The following is a 20,953-nucleotide window of genomic DNA, read 5'->3' as shown; positions in this document are numbered from 1 at the left end:
TGCCGCCTCAGGTTCAGCAAACGAGACCAGCCGAAGACGGCACCCCTGCCTCAGTGATGAGCGGTGTCTGCCACGTGCTGCCTTTCTCCCCACGTGGGTGGCTGTCTGAGGGGCTGCCCTCGGGGAGGGAGCCTGCACCCTAGCAACCCGGGCCAACTGCACCGGTCGTAAAGGACTTTTGCTTCAGGACCTCTCAGAACTGTGCCGGCCGGGGTCGTGTTCCAGAGCCTCACTTTTAATAAGTGCTGTGAGGATACTACCCATTCATTGACCTTTTCTTTCTTTTTTTCTTGCCACGCCACGCGGCGTGTGGGTCTCAGTTCCCTGATCGGGGATCGAACCCGTGTGGAGTTGTAACCACTGGACTGCCAGGGAAGTCCGACCCGTTCATTTAAAGGCATCTTAGTATCTTGTTATCGAAAGAAACTTAAGTTTTATCAGACGTGTTTCTTACATCCCAGCATGACGCCCTCCTGCTCGTCCTGGTCTGATGTGGGACCAGAACCTGGGGGACAAGGGGCCTGGGGACAGAGGTGGTAGCTCGCCTGACCCCTCTTTTCAAGTCAAGGTCCCTGGTTCGCAGGGGTTCCCCCCACTCTCAGCCTCAGCACGGCCGTGAGCATCCTCCCCGTGGAACGGGATCGGTGGGAGGGCGCCCTCGCTGACCCCTCGGGGCTCCGGGCTCTGCGCACACACGGAGCGGCCGGGAGGCTGGCTGTCGGGGAGCCTTTGCTGACGCTGGGCCGCGGGGACGCCCGTGATCGCGCACGCGGCGGCTCCACGTGCTTTCCCCCTTCGCACGTGGCAGTTTTCTACCATAAACACGCTTTATAATCAACGAGTCCTCCTGAAAACAGAGCCATGCGTGTGACAGCCGAGTCGCAGCGTGGAGGCCGCCGAGCGCGATCCCGTGTAATTGAAAGTCCCGGAAAGGCAGAGCCACAGAGACCAACGGGGTGGGCGGAGGCCCAGGGAGCAGAGGGGCCGCGGGGAGGGTTGACGCAGCCGCGTGACTGGACCGAACGCAGTGACCCCGACGGTGCGCGAATTACACCTGGAAGCTCTAGAGACGCGTGCGTCTCCCCAGCGCGCCGTGCACACCTCCCTCCGAGAGCAGTGCTCTCAGCCGCAGGTGCCCCCACGGAAGAGCCAGCTCTGGGCGCACCACGTGGTTGCGGGCTGCGGGCCCAGACGGTGCCGCCCGCCCGGGACAGAAGAGGGCGCCTGGCCGCTCCGGGAGGCTCCCGACGGCGACGCGACGACCAGAACAGGGGCCGGCGGGGCGGGCTGAAGGCTGGGCGCCCGGCAGCTGCCGGCAGAGATGGAGAAGTTTCAGGCTGCGATGCTGCTGGGGGCCGTGGGCGATGCACTCGGGCACGGACACGCCTTCAGGAAGGGCAGCGCCTCAGGCCCCGAGCTCCAGAAGGAGCCGGGAAAGGTGGGGGGACTGGACCACCTGGTGCTCTCGCCAGAGAGGTGGCCGGTGAGCGACAACACCATCATGCACATGACGACGGCAGGGGCCCTGGTCACAGGTGAGGCTCAGCCCCGGCGGGCGGGCGCGCGGGATCCCGCGGTGAGGGGGAGCCCGGGGGTCACCCGCTACCGCTGCTGAAACCCGCTTGTCACACCCGGGTCCCCGCAAACCGGACGTGCCATGGGTGGTGTTCCCACATAGCCCCTCGGGTGACAGTATCTCTATGCTCACCGGCAGCCTCAGGTTCTTAAACCAGGACTTTTCACTGTTTTGTAAACGTTCACTCGGCGAGCCTCTGTCTCTAGGGTTAAAAGCAACCGAATGGCTCGCTTTGGGGTTTGGAATGAGGGCTCAGCTTTTCACTGCAGGTAGTAAGCCTGCTTCTGAGTTTATTTCAACAATACATAAAATAATAAGCCAGTTTGAAATTTGGACCCATTACGATGATATTTTGGGGGAATTACTTCTAAATTCCAATGAACTGTGGTTAAAACGCCACCTACCAAAATAGGATTTAGCTCGGAGAGTTGCTACAGTTTCCCAGTTGTCCTGAGAAGATGCTGTGACTTGAGGGGAGACACGTTTCCTTAAGGAGCAGGTTGATTTTAGGAGCAAGCCTTCACTGAATTTCAGAGAAGCAGCGGGTGTCTGTGAGGCGCAGCTTCCCCACAAGTATCGAGTGGTGACACGTCACTGCAAAATTAGAACTTGCGGCAGCTCTGAAGTGGCTGGAATGTACGTGTCACCATGTGCTCACCCCGCGGGCCGGTGCCAGCAGCCGGGTTTAGCTCTGCTGTCACCGCACAGGAATGCCGTCTGCTCTGCCGGGTCCCAAGTAGCCGGGGGGAGAGCTAAGCCACCTCAGATAAGACAGTGTCACAGCAAGCTGGCGCAGCAAGCGTCCTTCAGAGTCTGCAAACTCCGAAATTGGGGGCAGCGGGGGCTGACTGTGAGGCTTTCAGGCAGGTTCCCGTGTCCCTCTGTGTCAGTCGTGTGCCCTCGTGTTGGTTCTCACCTGGCAGAGCCCACGGTGTGTCTCCGTCCCGTGCGGCGGCCCCCAGGATAGTTCCCGGCTCGGCCCCCGACGAGAATGTGCTCCCCCGGGTTGGATCGAGTTACGTCCTCTTGGCAGGAATAGGGCGGAATCTGCCCCAGGTGAGGACGGTGGCAGTGGGCCCAGTTCCGATGGCTGCGGGTGCAGCTGGACGGACGCACGCCCTCTGGCCAGCGGGTCACCAGGGCGTGCTCGGGCGGGCCTGCGCCCCCAGAAACTCAGCAAGCGAATGTATTTTCAGCTCCCTAAACATACAAGTTGGAATTTCATTTAAGTTTAGTTTTCAAACAGCCCAGCTTTTTTCTTTAATAACAAACTGCAGCCTGTGGAAGGGGCCTCTGAGCCCCCTGAGTCACAGCGACGGCAGACTCGGGTGACTGTGGCCGGGTGCTGTTCTAACTGCGGGCGGCGTCATCGGGTCCTCACACCGCCCTGCAGGTCGGCTTTATTACGAGGAACCGACGCACAGAGTGTGGTTCCTGTCCACACTCACTCTTTGGCGCTGAGTAACCTGCCCAGCGCCACACAGTGGGTGCGGACTGGAACCCAGACAGCCTCGTGCCTGCATCTGAAGCACCAACCCGCCTGCTGGGGCTGCTGGACACGCAATACTTCAGGGGCCCCGATGGACAGCGGCTCTTCACGCGATTTCCAAAGACAGGCAGACTCCCAGAGAGGAGGGGCGGTCCCCGAGGCCTGAGATGCAGCCCCGCACAGGCCGGGTTCCTGGTGCCCGTCAGCTGTGTTGGCAGGTGCGCCCTGCCCTGCACTGTCCGGTCTGCTCTCCGTGTGACCAGTCATCTTGGGCCCCGACTTTGGAGGGTGTGTGGCCTCTGTACACCACGCGGTGGATTCATTTAATGGCAGAAGTGCTCAGGCTTTGCGACTGAAATCCATTGGCCAGCTCTGGCCTCGGCAAGTGACCGCCCCTCGCTGAGCCTTGTCTAGGAGGAAACAGTAGACAGACAGGAGCCTGACCCTGCAGTGGTGGGCGCGTGGCGGGGGCGGGGGGTCACGTGAGGCCACACAGTACAGGTCAGCCAAACCCGGTGCCACCCAGGTGACAGCCTGGGTGCCCCTGTCATGTGGCCCATGATCTCCGAGGGACTCGAGACCACACTTGTCCCCAGAACACCTTCCCACGAGGAGGCAGTGGGGACAGTGGGCAGTGGCGACTTGGCTGCTTCGCTGACAGGGAGATGGGAGAGGGTCAGCTCCCTGTACCCTGGACGTGGCTCCCCGAGGGCCTGAGGAACAGGCAGGTTTCGGGCCAGTTGGGCCTCTCACGGATAGAACCGCGAGCCGTGTATGAGGATCCTGGGTTTTTCTAGATTCTGGTGTGTAACTAGAAGAGGCACAGCAGCAAACTACAACACCTGAAATTCAATGAGATCCACAGCGCATTGTTCGTCTGCGGTCAGGTTTCTCCGGGGAGTCAGGGTCCTGTGAGCTGACCCCGGACTCTCCCTCCTCCTGGGGGGATGGGGCCGGACGCTGGTCGTCGCTTCCCTTGTCACTGCCGTCCACCCGCCCCTTGTTTGACCCTGCCCCCCACACACCCCCTTCCGCCCCAGACTTCTGGTGCCTGGACGACCTGTACCGTGAGATGGTGCGACGCTACGTGGATGCGCTCGAGAAGCTCCCAGGGCAGCGGGTAGACCCGGCCACCGTCGAGGGCTGCTCACAGCTGAAGCCTGACAACTATCTCCTGGCCTGGCACACGCCCTTCAACGAGAAAGGTCAGAGCATGAGTTCCTCTCCCTCTAAGGCCACGGGGCTCCAGGGCCCCGCGACACCACCCTGCCTGTCACCGCACTGGCCGGCCGCCCAGGAAGCCAGCCAGCCTGGGCGCCGGCTTCAGGGTCACTAGCATCCCCAGCAACTCTGTCACCATCCCTGATTTATTTTAAGGAACATTTTCCCACTGCTTTCCCTTTAAATGTGTTATTTTTAGCCAGTGCATCAAGGAAAGCATACACCACCTGCATAAACGTCTGTCTCTGTGATGACCTCATGTGTCCTCGGGGTGATGATCTCATGTGTCCTCCGGGTGGTGTTACCAGGCAGCTGCAGTCTCTGCCCCCGGCGTCCTGGACACGCCCTCCGGGTTGACGCTGAGGGCAGACCTGTCCCTCTGGGTTTACCTTGAAGGATGCCGTCAAATCAAATGTTACTGGCACATAAAGAAGCAGGAAGCATGGTCCATAATAAAGAGAAACATCAGTAAATCAGAACTGACGAACCCTGACACAGTCGTTAAAGTTACCAGGTAAGGGTATAAAATAGTGTGTATTCTATATTTTTGAAAGGTTAAATAGAGACATGTAGGTATAAAAAAGACCTTCATCACAGTTCTAGAGAAAAACACTACAATGTCTGAGTTTAAAAATTCACTGACTGAGATTAACAGCAGATTAGACATTTCAGAAGAAAAGATTAGTGAGTTTGAAGGCACAGCGATAGAAACTATCCAAAATGGGACATACAGAAAAAAAAAGGAACCCCAGAATGTGAAAAGGGCTCCCGGGAGCCACAGGACAAGTCAAAGCACTAACGCACCTGTAACTGGAGCCCTGAAAAGAGGAGGGGGAACAAAAAAATATGTGAAGAAATAGTGGCCAAATTTTTCCAAATTTGATCCAAAACATAAACTCACATGCCCAAGAATCTCAGTAAATTCCAAGCACAAGAAACACGAAGCAAACTACACCAAGGCACATAGCAATCAAACCGCTGAAAACTAATAATAAAGACAGGAACGCGTCTCCCGTACCGACCACCAAGGCAAAGACGGCAGGTTCTCGTCAGAAGCAGAGTCATCCGGGTGTAGAGAAAGCACCAGCCAGACCGACACCCAGAGGACGCCTTCCCGAGTGAAGGCCAAGTGCCCTTTGCAGGCAAACAAGCCGAGGAGTTCATGCCGGGCAGGTGCCCAGGGAGAGATGCCCAGGACAACCTTCAGGCAGGAGGACACCGCCAGTGGGGCAGGGAGTCGGTGGAAACGGTGAGGACGCGGGTGTTGACTTATTATTTAACCGTCTCTAAAGATGTGGCATTAAAAGTAATAACGATGTGCCGCAGCATTTATCAAATATGTCAGAGCAAACGCCTGACACCCCAGCATGGGGGCGCTGGGAGGGTCAGGGTCCCATTCAGCCCTGAAGTGGGTCAGTGTCCTGCGAAGGTGGACCCAGGCAGCTGCTCAGATCCCTGAACAGTGACAACTCGTAAGCCAGCCAAAGACACGAAATGGAACCCTTTCAGTGATGCTCGCTGGGGGAGCAGCCGTCGTGTGACCTGGGCCTCAGCTGGGCCAGGCAGAGCTGACCGGACGGTCCCCTCTGTGGGGCCCAGGAGGAGTGGCCCTTGGCCCAGACGCCCCTTCCCTGGCGGGAGACGCCTCTCCGTTGTGGGTCCACATGGACGTCCTCAGCCGGCACCATGTCTGCCCCGTGGGGAGGGGACAGGGCCTCCCCCGCAGCCCGGGAGGCTGCACGCGGCCCACCGCCTGGCCTGGGCTCCGGGAGCGGCCCGGCCCCGGGAACGGGGAGCGGAGACCACACAGACCCTAAGTCCTCTCCTCCCTGCGAGGAAAGCCGGCTCCAACCGGTCTGCGTGCTGAATGCTCCGCGGCTCTGACCCCTGTAGCCTCTCCCCGCTGGAGCTGGCACCATGAGGGTCTTTGCCGTCCTCCACCCACGGGAATACTCATCTGGGTGGAAGCGAATCTCCATAATGTGCCGCCCTCTTGGCAGGAAAGAGAGAGAAGGGTGCAAATAACAGGTAGGACAGGCAGGAAACCCAGTACCAAGATGATGACGTCACCTCATCACCAATCATCACAGCAAACGAGAGAGGTCTCGGGACCCCAAACAAAAGGGTCAGACGGGATGAAGAAGCAAGTCCCAACTCTGTGCTGCTTGTAAAGGACGCACTGTAAATACAAACAGGTTAGATGGAAAACGACACGCCGTGTGACACTAATCAAAGGGAAGCTGGAGTGACTCCTTTACACCAAAAGGGAAGGATGTCGCCAGGGACAAAAGGAGGCACCGTTCATCGGGAGAAATAACAAACCTGGAAGTTTATGTGCCTCGTAACAAACCTTCCAAATAGATAAAGCAAAAACTAATAGAGCTGCACAGAGAAGCAGACAAACCCACAGTTACGGGCAGAGATTCTGCAGTAGCAAGTTCTCAAACCAATGACTTCATCTTTACCGTAAGAAACTAGAAAAAGAGCCCAAAGAAAATGAAAGAAAAGGAAAAATTGAAAGAGCGGAAATCAATGACATAGAAAACAGAAAAATGATAGAGAAAATCAACAAAACCAATAACTGACTCTTTAAGATAAAAAACTGATACTCTTCTAGGCATAATGATCAAGAAAAGAAGAGGAAAACACAAATTACCAGTATCGACAATGAGGGGGTGATGTCCCTACAGATTCTACAGAAATTGAATGGACAGTGAAGGAATATTATTCAAAGTTTTATACCAATAAATTTAACAACTTAGATGAAATGGATAAATTCCTTGAAATACATCAACTACCAAAGGTCACTCAAGACTAAACAGGTCACCCAGGTAACATTAAATCTATGAAAGACCTTACAAGGAAAACTCTGGGTCCAGGTGGCCTCAGTGGAGATTCTAGAAACAGTTAAAGAAGCAATGGTGCCAACTGTACACAACTCTTCCAGGAAAGTAAAGAGGAGGAATACTTCCCACGTGCATTCTTCTGCCCTCCTGACGACTCTGCTCAGAATGAAAAGGCAAAGCCACATGTCTGTTTATATAAAACGCTACAAAAGGCAAACTAACCTGTGGCCCGTGAGGAGGGCGGAGGGGCACAAGAAGACTTTGGGGGTGACAGATAGGTTTGCAATTTTTATTTAGGTGCCAGGTTCACAGGTGTATTTTGTCAGGACAACTTGCATTCCTTAAATATGTGCAGTTGATTGTATGTCAATTATAACTAAATGAAGCTGCTTTTAAAAAGAGGAAACATATCACTGAAAGCATACTGTGCGTGCAATTCTCTCTCCTACGTTTTCCCAGAAGGAGCATTTCCTCATCCCATCAAAAATCCTGTTTTTAATGGCTGCTTTGCAACTTCTTTCCTCTCTTTTCTTTGTCAGGAATGTGGGCAATTTCCCTATTTTGGACTCATGTAGATGACCCCGTGATACTCGTGGTAGCACGTGGTCTTTGTACATCTTCATATGGTTCGTGAGAGCTCGGCTGCCGAAGCCGGCATCGCCGGCTCAGAGGTCTAAGACGAGGTCTCCCACGGTCCACGCAGGCTCCGGGTTCGGCGCTGCCACCAAGGCGATGTGCGTGGGCATGCGGTACTGGCAGCCAGGGCGGCTGGAGACGCTGCTCGAGGTCAGCGTGGAGTGCGGCCGGATGACACACAACCATCCCACAGGTGACGCAGCCGCGGGCGGCGGGGAGGCGTGGGGAGGCTGGACGGGAAGGCCTTCTCCCCGCTTCAAAGTCGGTCACGTCACAAGAGAAGCAGGACAGCACAGGTTCTGAACGAGCCTGGGGTCTGGCTGGAGCCCCAGGAGCCGTCACCTCTGCCGGGCTGTCCAGCGGGGAGCCGGCCCCGCCGTCGGGCCCCGTGGGCGCTGTGCGCCGCGCCCTGGCCGGGTCCGGTGGCTGTGGCGGCAGACGCCCCTCCCCCCGTGTGTCAGGACAAAGCGGGTCGAATACAGCACCGCTCGGGGTGCGCAGGGGGCCCACACTCCAGGCTGCCCCCCAAGGGTCGGGCTCCAGAGGGAGGGCGGGCCTGCTGACCCAGCGCCCGCCCGTGAGACGTGACCGGGGAGCAGCCAGCTCCAAACTTCAGACAAGGAGAACCCTCCTGAGTTCTGGCGGAGCTTGGCTCCCGGCCCCGGGGTCGAGGGTGCCAGCTACTCTCGGTGACTGTGCTCCTTTCAAGGTCACCTGCAAGGTCTGGGCTTACTGGTGTCTCCCTGAGCTGCGAGGGCCGCCCTGTGCCCTCCAGGAAGCAGCCGACGCGGGTGCCGTGGCACCTGAGGCGTGGATGTGGTAAAACACGCCACTGAGTCCACAGCAGGTGCGGCCGCTGAGCCACGGACCCCATGGTTGAGCCCGTCAGATCTCTGAGCACAAAGCCATGTAATTCAGCCAGGTGGCAACGTCCGGGCGGTGGAGAGGAGTTTGCTAACCCCCGACTCAGCAGAAGTGGATTAAACATAAACAGCCTTCCAACAGGAAAATGTTGAACATTTGGAAACAATGCCATGAGTACGAGAACCTGGGGTGAGAGTTTAAACATCTAGAACATTAGTTAATTTATTGCCCACTCTTGTGGTGGCCTCTCCCGTTGCAGAGCACAGGCTCCGGACACGCAGGCCCAGCGGCCATGGCTCACGGGCCCAGCCGCTCCGCGGCATGTGGGATCTTCCCGGACTGGGGCACGAACCCGTGTCCCCTGCATCGGCAGGCGGACTCTCAACCACTGCGCCACCAGGGAAGCCCTGCCCACTCTTATTAAAGAAATGTTGTTTCACACGTTTAAGAGCTGGGTAATTTATATATTTCTAGGCTGGTGACTAGGGTCGGACAGCACACACTTAATACCTGGAAGCACGTTTTAACTCCACTCTCCTTTGCAATTTTTGAACTGCCTTTGGAGGCAAGTGTCAGTTTTTCTTACCTTTATTGCCCGGGAGCATTGCGTCCCACATCTGGAGCTGAAGCACCCCGTGACGGGAGGTGGGCGGTGGCAGGTGGTCAGGACGGCAGCTGGACCCCAGGCGCGAGAACCAGACGCTCGTCCCTGCCCCAGAAGTGGTTGCGGCTGACGCCTCCCTGGGGCCCCGCTTCCCGTGGCCGCTCGCGGGGCAGCTCGGCAGGGGCTCACCTGGGCTTGGATCCCGTGCCCACAGCAGCACTTGGAGGCAGGGATCGTGCTCTCCCCACCCCGCCACTGCCCCCTTGCAGACAGTAACTGAAGGTCAAATTTGCAAAGCTCAGGGACACAGCGTGTCCAGCACCTGGGAGGGGGTGAGGCTGGTGCCAACTTTCACCCTCTCTCCTGCCACCCCAGGCTTCCTCGGGTCCCTGTGCACGGCCCTGTTCGCGTCGTACGCCATTCAGGGCAAGCGGCTGGAGCAGTGGGGACGAGACATGCTGAGGACGGTCCCGCTGGCTGAGGAGTATTGTAAGAGGACCATCCGGCACCTGGCAGGTGAGCCCGGTCTCCCTCCCGACACCTTCCCCCAGCACCTTAGAAGGAGGTGGGCTCCAGCCATACCCAGAGCAGACTTGGACAGACTGGGGGGGCCGTGTGACAGGCTGACCCCACAAAGAAGGTCTGCAGTATCTCCTGGCCAGAAGGCAGCGGGTCAGGTGAGCAGGGGATCCCCTCTGGGTTCTCGAGACGCGGGCACCCCCCCCCACACACACACACCCATCATCCACTAGCCGTTGCAGCTGCTGCTCCAGACTTTGCAGCAGCATCCTCCTAAAATGACTTTAGAAAAGTCGCTTCAGCGCCTTTGGGGCTTAGAGGTCAAGCTGCTAGTTAGGGATAACGAACGTCCTCTCTCCTGACTTTGCAGGCACAGTGTTGAATTAATAAAAATACACAGGTTCAGGGCTTCCCTGGTGGTGCAGTGGTTAAGAATCCGCCTGCCAAGGCAGGGGACACGAGTTAGAGCCCTGGTCCGGGAAGATCTCACATGCCGTGGAGCAACTAAGCCCGTGCGCCACAGCTACTGAGCCTGCGCTCTAGAGCCCGTGAGCCACAACTACTGAGCCCATGCACCACAACTACTGAGCCCGCGCGCCTAGAGCCCGTGCTCCGCAACAAGAGAAGCCACGGCAATGAGAAGCCCGCGTATCGCAACGAGGAGTAGCCCCCACGCAGCAACAAAGACCCAACACAGCCCCAAATAAATAAAATTAATTTTAAAAAATACACAGGTTCAGAATTTTCAAGAGAAGCCACTTAAAAATACTGCGATCGCTGCCTTAGTTCAGTGCATGGTCAGGCAATTCTTTGGGTTGGTTTCGATCTCCATCTTCCTTGCTGATGTGTCACAGTAACTACAGTGTGAGCATTTTCGAATTTCCCGAGCCCTAGCTGAGGCGAGGCGCCAAGCCCTCCTCTGCCCCAGACTGGGCGGAGGGCGTGGGCTCTGCGTCCCGCCTCCCGCCCTCTGCCCACGGCGCCCAGCTAGACGGCCGCCACAGCCCACTCACCTGCTCTTTGTGTGTAGAATACCAGGAGCACTGGTTTTACTTTGAAGCTAAATGGCAGTTTTACTTGGAGGAGAGAAAAATCAGTGAGGACACGGAGAACGAGGCCAGCTTTCCCGACCGCTACAACGCGGAGGAGAGGGACAAGGTAGGTCTGCCGGCGACATGGGTGGCGAGCAGGAGCTGTCGGGGCCGCCGCGCCCGGCTGTACGGAACCCCGTGGTGGAGGTGGGCTGAGGGAGCAGCTGGAAGGCGGCGCCGTGGAAGGCTTCTCGAAGGAAGCCCATTGGAAATGGATGGTGCTTTAACTTTTCATTTTCTCTGATTATAAGCACGACTTGTGCTAGAAAAGTTGAAAATGTGAAAATAGTCCATCTCACTTCATCTCTTCTAGGGACTGGGGATAGAGGGATGAATAAGTCTGTGCAAACCACTGGCATTCCCCATGCTGAGAAAACCCCCCAGTGGCTGAAATCATCAGGATCGTGTTTGGTAGCATAAGAGAAACCGCTGTAACTGCGGTTTAAGCAAGACAGGAGTTCATTATCCTCACGTCAAGGGAATCAGAGCTGAGTCAGAAGCCCCTTGCAGTGAGGAGCTGAGGATCCTTCTGTCTGGCTGCTCTGCTGTTCTGTGAGCACGCCTCATAGTCCAAACTGGCTGCTCCCACTCCAGCCAGCACATCTGCATTCCAGGTGTCAGGAAGGAAAAGGGGGAGAGGAAGGGTCCACCCTTCCCTTTTTAGGTGCTTCCTACCGCCCTTTCGTTGATCTCTCATGGGCCCCCTGATGCAGGAAGACTCAGAAGCACTGTTCTTCTTCTTCCTGTGGAGATGCTCTTGCCCCAAACCGACACGGCCTCTGCTGCTAAGGCACAGGGGCGTGACCTGCCCACATCCACCCACCCAGCCCTATCTGGCCCCTGCCCCTCGTCAGCCTTCTCCACAGACCCACAGGGGCCTGCTCTGCGCCACCGGCTGCTCAGGCCACCGTGCCCTCCCCCACCGTGTCCTCTGGCCGGCCTGCGGCCCTGGCCACACGCGGCGCCCCCGCCCGGCCTCGCTTGTCCCTGTGCCCCACGCAGAGCTCACGTCATGCCGTGGCGCCGGCTGTGCTGCCGCCGCGGCCCCGTCACAGCACTCCAGACCCCTTGACGGCTGTCTCTGTCATAGACTCTGCTGCCCTGCAGCTGGCGTGTTTGTTTATCTGCGGGACGGCTGGGGTGAGGGACATGGGAAGCCAGTCTTTCCTGCTCAGTGTCCACCCGCAGCCCTGGGGCAATGCCCGGCACACAGGGGCATCACATAAGCGCACAGATGAACCCGGAAGCTCGTGCTCTAACGCACGGGACACGGTTCCCGGCGGCCTGTGCCTCTGACCTGTGGCGCTTTCTCCAGACCTACAGGAAATGGAGCTCGGAAGGTCGCGGGGGCCGGCGGGGCCACGACGCCCCCATGATTGCCTACGATGCCCTTTTAGGAGCCAAGGGCAGCTGGACGGAGCTCTGCCACCGGGCCATGTTCCACGGAGGTGAGATGCGCCTTCTCGCGAGTGTGAAGTAAGAGGCCACCAGCCAGGCCCTCCTGCCGGGCCCGGGCTCCCCACCTACACTGCTGGGACCTCCGGGTGCCCAGGTGTGGAGACGCGACACCTCCCGGGGCGGGGGAGTGGAGAAGGGGCAGCGGCCCAGGGCCGCGGGCGGACGCGGGGGAGGAGCTGAGAGTCCGAAGCGGGGGCGGCGGGGGTGGTGGGCGGTGCGTGGGCAGGGCCCGCGGGAGGCGGTCGCCCGAGTGCACCAGGGTGTGCGGCTGTCCCAGGAGGGGGAGGGGACACCCCGGCCCCCTTCCCCGGCACCGCCCGGAGCAAGCCTGGGCTTTGGCTGAGGCCAAGGGTGGAGGCTGAGATGGCCCGGCCTCCTGGCAAGGGGTCAAGGGGGCAGCGGGGGCCAGGGACCGCCGTGCAGCCCTGAGGGCCCGTGCTTTGTTCTAGGTGAGAGCGGGGCCACGGGGGCCATCGCCGGCTGCCTGTTTGGGCTGCTGCACGGCCTGGACGCCGTCCCCGCGGGCCTGTACCGCGAGCTGGAGCACAAGCAGCAGCTGCAGCACCTGGGCGAGGCGCTCTACCGCCTGTCCACGGAGGAGAAGTAAAGCCCCTTCCCCGCCCCCAGCCCCTGCCGGCCCGCCGGCGTCTCTGGGGCCCCGGGGGGCCACCCGCAGCTCATGTGACATCTTAGCTTTTCCTCCCGATTTCAGAGGCCTAACTGCCGTATAAAACACATCGTTTGTCCCATGAGAACAGTCTTCCCGTCCTGGCCAGGCTTAGTGCCTCACTGACGTCCCTCTGGACTCAGCAGCCTCCACCTCCAAACGCAAGGTCACGAAAGGCCTCTGGGACACTCGGTGTATTTTATTCTGTCGCAAAACTAACGCATTTGCTCACTGATTCCAATAGCACCCATAACCACGATGGCTCTGCTCGGACGGCCTCCTCTGTCTGCAGGGCGCCCAGCGCGGCCTCTTTCTAGCTCTTAGACGTGCGGCCCGACACCTGCGCGCCTCGGGCTCCACAGCCTCACGGGGCCGCACCTGGCACTGCGTCTGCGTCCTCACCACCGCGTGCCCAGAGCCGCAGGAAGAGCGGCCGGCGCCGGCGCCTACGGGGCCACGCGCTGTGTTTAAGCTCCAGCCCACGTGAGTCATCTCACTAGATTTAACACCAGCCTCTCTCAGAACGACTAACTGATGCAGCCAGGAAACAGGGGCCTCGTGCGGCCCGCATCCTCCCATGTGCCGCCCTGCGCCGGGCTCGCTGGCCCTGTTCCCCGTGGCGGGGGCTTCTCCACGCTTGCTCTTGGTAAAAATAACCTTGGACACAAATCTCTTTGAAGTAGCCTCTGGTGTGAGTAAAGTAGCGGTTGGTGATTGACGTGTAACATGTGCTTTGGCGGCTTGGCTGGGCCCGTCTTGCGACCGCAGGCCCTGTGTGCCGAAGGCTTTGCCTTGGAGCACAGCCGGGCGCGTCCCTGCCGGACACGCAGACACTCAGCCCCGAGGCCGGCGTCCTGGGCGAGGGGACGGGATGAGCGTGTTTTCCACAGAATCCATCACTTTGCACTCCTTGGGCAAGTGCGGCTCCTGGCTGTGCTGGAGAGAAACCTTGGGCTGTCCTGCACATAGTAACACAGTGGGCTCCACGCCATGTTTCTGAATAACTGAACTAACCTTTGCTGCTCAAGATGCTTTTCAGTCAGAAGAGGCAGACGGGGGGACGCTGCACCATGCGGGGTCCAGATAGGTTTAGGGGGGCTGGGAGATTGATGAGAATTGTCTTCCAGGAACAGAACCCAATTAAGGTAAGTCGACACTTTCCCAGACACACACGACAGGTTGGGCTTCCTGTGTGGAGTCTGTCCCGTGTCCCCGGCTTTCCCTAAAAGCGACCCTTCACAGTCTGCTGCGCTGAAGAGAAGTGATCAGAGGAATGGGGGTGGCTGGACTGGAGGCCACTTGGCCTCCACCTTAGTGACGATGTAGGAGAATTAAACCCATCCTGAGAAGCAGGGAGTGAGTCTCCTTATAGACTGATTATAAATTAAAACACATGAATAGAAATTCACCAGCATCATAAAATAAGAGTGAAACTATCTCCCCATTTCTTTTTCCTATTCCAGAGAAAGGCAAAAGTTGAAAAGAAAAACAAAACCATAAAAAGTAATGACGAGAATTCCATACCTACTCAAATTTTTTTTTAATTTTACACTTGCTGATTTCATTTTTATTAGAAAAATGATACCTGCACACAGCTTCAGAAAGTCAACCCCATAAATGGGGCGTGTGGGAAGCAGGGTTCCTCCAAACCCTCACCCCGACTCACATCACCAGGCACCAGAGAAACCGTGGGTCACGATTCCTTCATGTCCTTCCAGAAAGTTCTCTACACATATGGCCGGGAAGGGGGGGGTTTGCATACGTGCATTTGTGTGTTACACACACACACACACACACACACACACACACATGACTTCCCTCCACAGATAGGAGTAACACATTACATATGATTTGCTTTGGGAATTTTCCACTTGACGGTTTTCTGGATATTTTTCTATGTAGTCACACGTGTCCCCCTCAGTTTTTTTAACTCTTGCCTGAAATTCCATTGACGCATGTGCCATCATGCTGTTTTCCTCCTGCATCTGTGGCCACACCCCCATCTTAGCGGTGCCCGGAGGGAAGGGTTTGCATCCCCAGGGACAGGTGCACGGCCCTGCACTGTGGCGAGTTTCCAGACTAAAGGCCGATTTCAATTAACTCTTGTCCCCAGACTCTCTGGTTAGAGATTGTGCATTAGATTTCCCATCATTTTCCCAGCGTTTTCATGTCTGGAAGCCAGATGATTTCCCCCCCAGCCCCTCGCAGTCGGGGGAGCCACTCCGGGCTGAATCGCGGGGCAGGATCAGAAGGGCCCCATCGGAGGGTCCAGCAGCGTCCAGCGGCCCCACCACCAGGCGTGCCCCTGAACCCAGGCCTCCTCAGCGGGAGGCTCCGCGGCGGTGCTTGACCGCCCCATGCTGTGGGTTCAGGGGTGGGAGAGGCCATCCGACAAGGCACTCCCTGAATGCCCCGCCGGCCTCCCAGACCCGTCGAGGATTCACCACAGCCCCGAATCTGCAGGCAGAGCCCTTGGTGAATTATGAACCCAGCACCCGGAGCGGACGGGATGGGAAAAACGGACCAGATGCCACGTGATGGAGCAGGAAATACCCAGCTTGACGTTTCACCCAAACACGGGGTTTAAAAACCTCATCACCGAAATTCACCCCAAAGGTGGGAGTAACTCCTAGGTAAGAGCGCGGACACCGTGACCACTTGAGTTAAAATCTCTCCCGTGTTGGCTCGTTTCCAGTTAAGAAGTAGAAATACAACGCGAGCACCCCTGGATGTTACAGGGAAAAACCAACGTGGGGGAAATGGCAGCCTCGAGGCTTTCGGGGGCTCCACGTGCCCCTGTCACTAAGGGTGGCTCCGGCGCCAGGTCACACACTAGGTCGTGACTTCCCCTGGATGGCGCTCAGGCTCTGGTGCCCGATGACAGCCAGAGCCCATGCCCGGCCCCAGGGGCATCTCCCCTCAACTGCCAGCCCCCTGGGGATGCAAATGAGGAAACGCTCGCTAGCTGGAGCCTGACCACAGGGCCCTCTCAGAACTGCAGCCACCCTGGGGGCACAGGACCAGGGGAAACCCAGAGACCGCCCCCCCCAGGGTCCCAAGTGTCCCCACTGGCCCAGGGCCATCTGTGCTTTCAGGGTGGCTTTGCTTCCTCCCTGTCCCATCTTAATCGTTTGTTTTCAAACACACAAAAGTCACAAAACAGCTCAAAGAATCCGTATACCCTTCACCCAGCTTTACCCACTGTTACTGTACTAATACTGGGCCCCGTTTGCTGCATTGCTTTCTCTCCCTCTCACTACACGCAGACACACAGAGACACACATAGACATGCACAGACACAAAGACACGCACAGACACACACAGAGACACATAGACACACATAGACACACAGACAGACACAGACACACAAAGACACACACAGACACAGACACACAGACACACACAGACACAGACACACACAGAGAGAAAGACACACGCACAGAAACACACGCACAGACACACAGAGACACAGACATGCACAGGCACACAGAGATACAGACACATGCACAGACAGACACACAGACACACACACAGACACACATAGACATGCACAGACACACATAAACATGCACAGACACACACACAGACACAAATAGAGGCACACAGACACACACAGACACGCACAGACACAAATAGACACACACACAGACATGCACACCCAGCAGTAGTTGTCACTAGATATGAGGGGAGGGTCCCCAGAACACTCTGCTATTGAAATCTCAGGTCCTGAAGTAGCATCCAACCCTCCGGGCCTCAGGCAGCCCGGCTGGATGCACGGCCCTCTGTCCACCATGACCAGGGCCAGGCGGGAAGGAGCGGGACCGTGGGCCCCGGCCCAGAGGACGCCCACCGGCCTTTATGCAGGTTTATTTCCAGGAAACACAGAGGTTCAGGTTGTCGACTCTGATGCATTGGCAAGTTTCAGCCGTAGCTCCCTGGTAACTAAAATGTACAGCGCAGTCGATGGATGTGTATTTGTGCTTCGGTGGGGGAACTGCTCCTGATGAGGGATGTGCAAGCTGGGGCCTGCAGTCAGCGTGAGAGCCGCCCGCCAGCTCCCTGCCGACGGCCTGTAGAGACGGGGGACGACAGCCTCTCCTCCTTCCCGTCTCTTCCGAGTGGAGGCGAGGCATTTATGGAGCGCCTGCTGCGTGCAGGCCCCGCTTGGCGCTGGGGGAGGGGCGGCTCGGAAGGTCGCTGTCCTCCTGGCCTTCGCGGCTCCGTGGGGACGCGGGAGGAGCCGCAGCCGGAAGGACAGGGTGCGCGAGGTGTCCCCCTTCCGCACCCCGAGTGAGCGGCCACCGTCTCTGCCCCAGGCCGGGAGGACGAGGGGGTGACGTGTCCCTGTCTCTGCCCCCCGACCCCCAGGCCCACAGCTGGGGGAAGAGTGTTCGTGCGACGACGTTAGACAGCATGGCTGCGTGGCAGGTGTGAACTCACTGTGTGTCCTGGGGCAGCACGCGTGCTCTCGGGGCGCAGGGGATCGGCCTGGAGGGAGGTCACGGCCGAGAGTAGGGAAGGGGGTCTCAGTGCCACAGAGAGTGCCCCTGCCAGGGCGGTGGGACGGCCAGCCCTGTGCCCCAGGAGACCCTGTACCTCAGCGGGGACACGGGGGCCGGGGGACATCCAGTCGCTGCCCCAGGACACGTGCTGACACGTGGTAGAGCAGGCGCAGGCCAACCAGGCCCTTGATGAAGCAGGACAGGCTGCCCCCGTGGAGGGGACAGGCCCCCAAGGTGCTGGATGCTGCTCCCGTTTTAGGACAAGGATGGAGTGGAGGACCTCACCTGGGAACGCAGGGCCTGCGTCCTGCCCCACCTGTGACTGCCAAGGGGGTCTGGTTGGTGACCGGGATGGGAAGGGGTGTGTCGCCAACAGTGACTCTGATGTCCCTGTATTTTCAAGTGACCTCTCGGGAGCCAGAGTTACTGACAGGACTAAATGAGGAACGTTTGCTGCAGCCCTACTGTTTAGATTGGCCCCTGAGAGAAATATGTCCCACTCCTGTCCTGGGATGGGCTCGGTCACGTCCACGCCGCCAGGGGCTGGACATGAAGCCACGGGCCCACAGGTCCTCCAGGCAGTGCTGACCAGGCCGAGATGGGCTGGGCCGACCCCCCGTGATGGGCAGGAACTCTCACCCAGGCCCGAGGTGCCCTGGGAGCAGGGAGATCCCAAAAGAATGTGCTGGGCCTGCCTTCAAGTCTGGCCAGGCAGGCAGACTTGAAGTCTGGCCAGAAGGACCTTGCCTCCCCAGGGGAGCTCGCCTGCCATCCACTCTGACTCAGTGACTTCGGTGTGCAGAGGTCGGGACTGTCACCCTGCGAGGGACACTAAGAGGCCTCACAGGACCAGTGGGGACAAGGCATCCGGGCCACTGGGAAAGCAGGGGCATCAGAACCAGGTCCTGAGGGATGGATAGGAGCTCGTCAGGAGCGTGGCTGTGCTGGGCCAGAAGGCTCAGCGCAGGGAAAGTGTGGAGCTGGGACAGAGCCCAGCACGGCCAGAGTTCGCGGGGAGTGGAGGACAGCAGGGCAGAGAGGCTGGCGGGCGCGTGCCAGGTGCAGCGGGGAGAGGCGCTCAGGGATGCACCCGGCGGCCAAGGCCCTTCCACAGGTGCTGCTGTGAGCCCCGGGAAAGCGGGGAAGAGACTGTCTCCCCGCGCGGAGCGGAGCCTGTGTGCTACTGGGGGCCACGCAGAGCCAAACTCCACGTGCTCTGTGCTGCACCCAGGCCTCAGGCAAGGATGAGGAGTGCACAGCGGGACGTGCTGGGGGCGGCGCCTTGGGGCTGTGTGCTCAGGCGGGGACCCCAGCAGGGGGCACGAGACGCCCGGCGCACGCAGGCCCTGGGGTGGGAATGAGCTGGGACCAGTCGAAGGCCAGTGCATTGGAGCCTGGCTGCCCAGCGAGCCCAGGGCACATCCCCCTCTGGCCGGGGCTCAGCACGCCCAACCCCCTCAGATCCTCGGTGCGGCCCCAGATTCAGCTGTCATGTGTTTTCGGCTGTGGCCATCCCGCAGCCGTGCCGGCCCCTGCCACCTCAGAGCTCAGTGGGTTCAGGTCTGGGTTTGTTTGCGGAGCCTCGTCCACCACGTCGGGGTCAAACCCACGGTGGTCTGAGGCTGGAAAGCGCTCGCTCCATCCCGGCCGCTCTCAACGTGATTCCCAGGGCCAGCAGCTATGGCCACTCAGGGGACTTGCTGCAAATGCAGGTCTTGGGTCCCTGAGACGTCTGAGCTGGAGCTTGTGGTGGGGTCACCTCCCTCTGGGCGCCCAGGTCCTCCGGCATCTGAGGGTAATGGGAGCAGCTGCATTCCGCGTGGGTTCACTGTGTCGGGGTGAATTCGGGGTTCTATGGAAAATTCTGTGGTTACATTCACCCCCCCACCACTCCTTGAAAGGAGTCATTGTCCGTCCGGGATCCACTCCCAGGCAGTGGACGGGCACCCGGCTCACCCGAGGGGCTCACCTGTCAGGGGGTGAGGCCAGCAGGGGCCCCATTGCTGTCCTCCCATCACGGAAGCGCTCCTAACAGCTCTTAAAAGAAGTTTGTGTGCAGCTTCCAGAAACAGAGCAGAAAGAAAAGTATGTTCGCACGTTCACTTCCAGCCTGCTTTCGGTCTGTGTCTCCGCCGGCTGCGTCCTGAGCACTTTCCTGCTGTAGATTGTCTTCCCTCAAACTCAGATGTGACCTTTTTTGAGGCCCCTGCCCTGTGTCAGGCACTTAGGATGTGTCCCGTTTCCAGTGTCACACGCAGCACACTAATCTGCTCTGTGCCCTGATCGTCTCTTTGGGATAAACAGCTAGCCATGCTGATGGCTGTGGGCTGCAATTCTGGGCACGTCTCTGCCAAACTACCGTCTGGAGAGGTGGAAGCCCCACCAGGGAGGAGGCTCTGGCTTTGCCAGTGCTCGGCAGACGTGCTCTCAGGGGACAGCCTCTCGGCCTGGACCCTCAAGGTCACAGCCCCGTCAGCCGCTGGGCTGGGGTGAAGGGGTCTCGGGGACAGGGCCATGGAGGGTGAGGGCTCAGGCCCCTCAGCCTCGGGGCTTCTCTGGGAGCATCCCCGGGGAGGCTCAGGAGGGCAGGTCCTGGCCGGTGCCCCCAGCCCTCCTCCCCTCTACTGGGCAGTGAAGCCCACGCCCTCCTGCTCCCGGGTGGGGGGGAGGGCCACGCCCCAGCTCCCGACCCTCAGCTGTCTGACCGCCCAGGGCCTGGGTGGGGACGGCGCCCTCGGGGCTGAATCAGAATATAATGCAGTGCAGTTAAGAGGAAAGCAGAGAACACACAGAGAATGTAAACTCTTTATGCTTTTCTCCTAACTTATGCAAGAAAAACATGCCCACTATAAAAAAAAAGTGTAAATACCTTACGCATACAAGTAGTTTTCCAAAGCGCTTTCCCAAAGCCACTTAGTGTCAGCTCTCCAAAGCCCTGCAGAGGGTACAGTTCAGAAAAAATGGCCAGTCAACAGAAAAGGAAATAGTGACCCAAAGTTCTAGGCGGTGGGCGACCCTCACTCTCCGAGGCTGCCACAGGGATACACTAGAATCCAAGCGCTTGGCGCCCAGGCTTCTGTTCCTGGACTGCTTGGGCTATTTGAAATGGGATTGTCCCATAAGAAATGTTCCAAGGAGCCACCTTGGAAAAAAAGATGATAAAATCTGTGACGATTCATTCTTTTCCCTACAGCCCCAAGAGCGGCAGGATTTGCAGCAGTAAGACGCCCGTTGATGTCCAAGCCCTAAAGAAGAAAGTCAGCAGGGTGACATGCGACCCGGCGGCCCGAGCCATCCTCAGCAGCTTGCTGCTCTACATCACCGACCGCGAGGACGGGCCCCAGGGGCTTCCTCCCGCCAGGAGGACAGAAGGTGGGGTGAGCAAGACCAGCCAGGCGCCGGAGCCCCAGGACGCCCAGCGGCGACCCACGCGCTTCCAGCTCCTGAAGGCCAAGTTCATGGGCACCGGCCGGGAGCCGT

General features: G+C 58.6%; 1 protein-coding gene across 1 annotated transcript; it reads left to right on the top strand.

Annotated features, from left to right (window-relative positions):
- Positions 1-1,234: 1,234 nt before the first annotated feature.
- Positions 1,235-13,630, top strand: ADPRHL1 (ADP-ribosylhydrolase like 1). Its single transcript, XM_060080040.1, has 7 exons — positions 1,235-1,535; positions 4,106-4,270; positions 7,836-7,961; positions 9,612-9,752; positions 10,786-10,913; positions 12,162-12,294; positions 12,754-13,630. The coding sequence occupies exons 1-7, from the start codon at positions 1,322-1,324 to the stop codon at positions 12,909-12,911; spliced, it is 1,065 nt and encodes a 354-aa protein (XP_059936023.1). The 5' UTR covers positions 1,235-1,321; the 3' UTR covers positions 12,912-13,630.
- The last annotated feature ends 7,323 nt before the right edge of the window (positions 13,631-20,953 follow it).

This window comes from Mesoplodon densirostris, chromosome 17 (assembly GCF_025265405.1).
Source record: "Mesoplodon densirostris isolate mMesDen1 chromosome 17, mMesDen1 primary haplotype, whole genome shotgun sequence".
NCBI classification, from domain to species: domain Eukaryota; kingdom Metazoa; phylum Chordata; class Mammalia; order Artiodactyla; family Ziphiidae; genus Mesoplodon; species Mesoplodon densirostris.
Note: the sequence above shows the minus strand (reverse complement) of the source record. Positions and strands in the feature narration are given on the sequence as shown.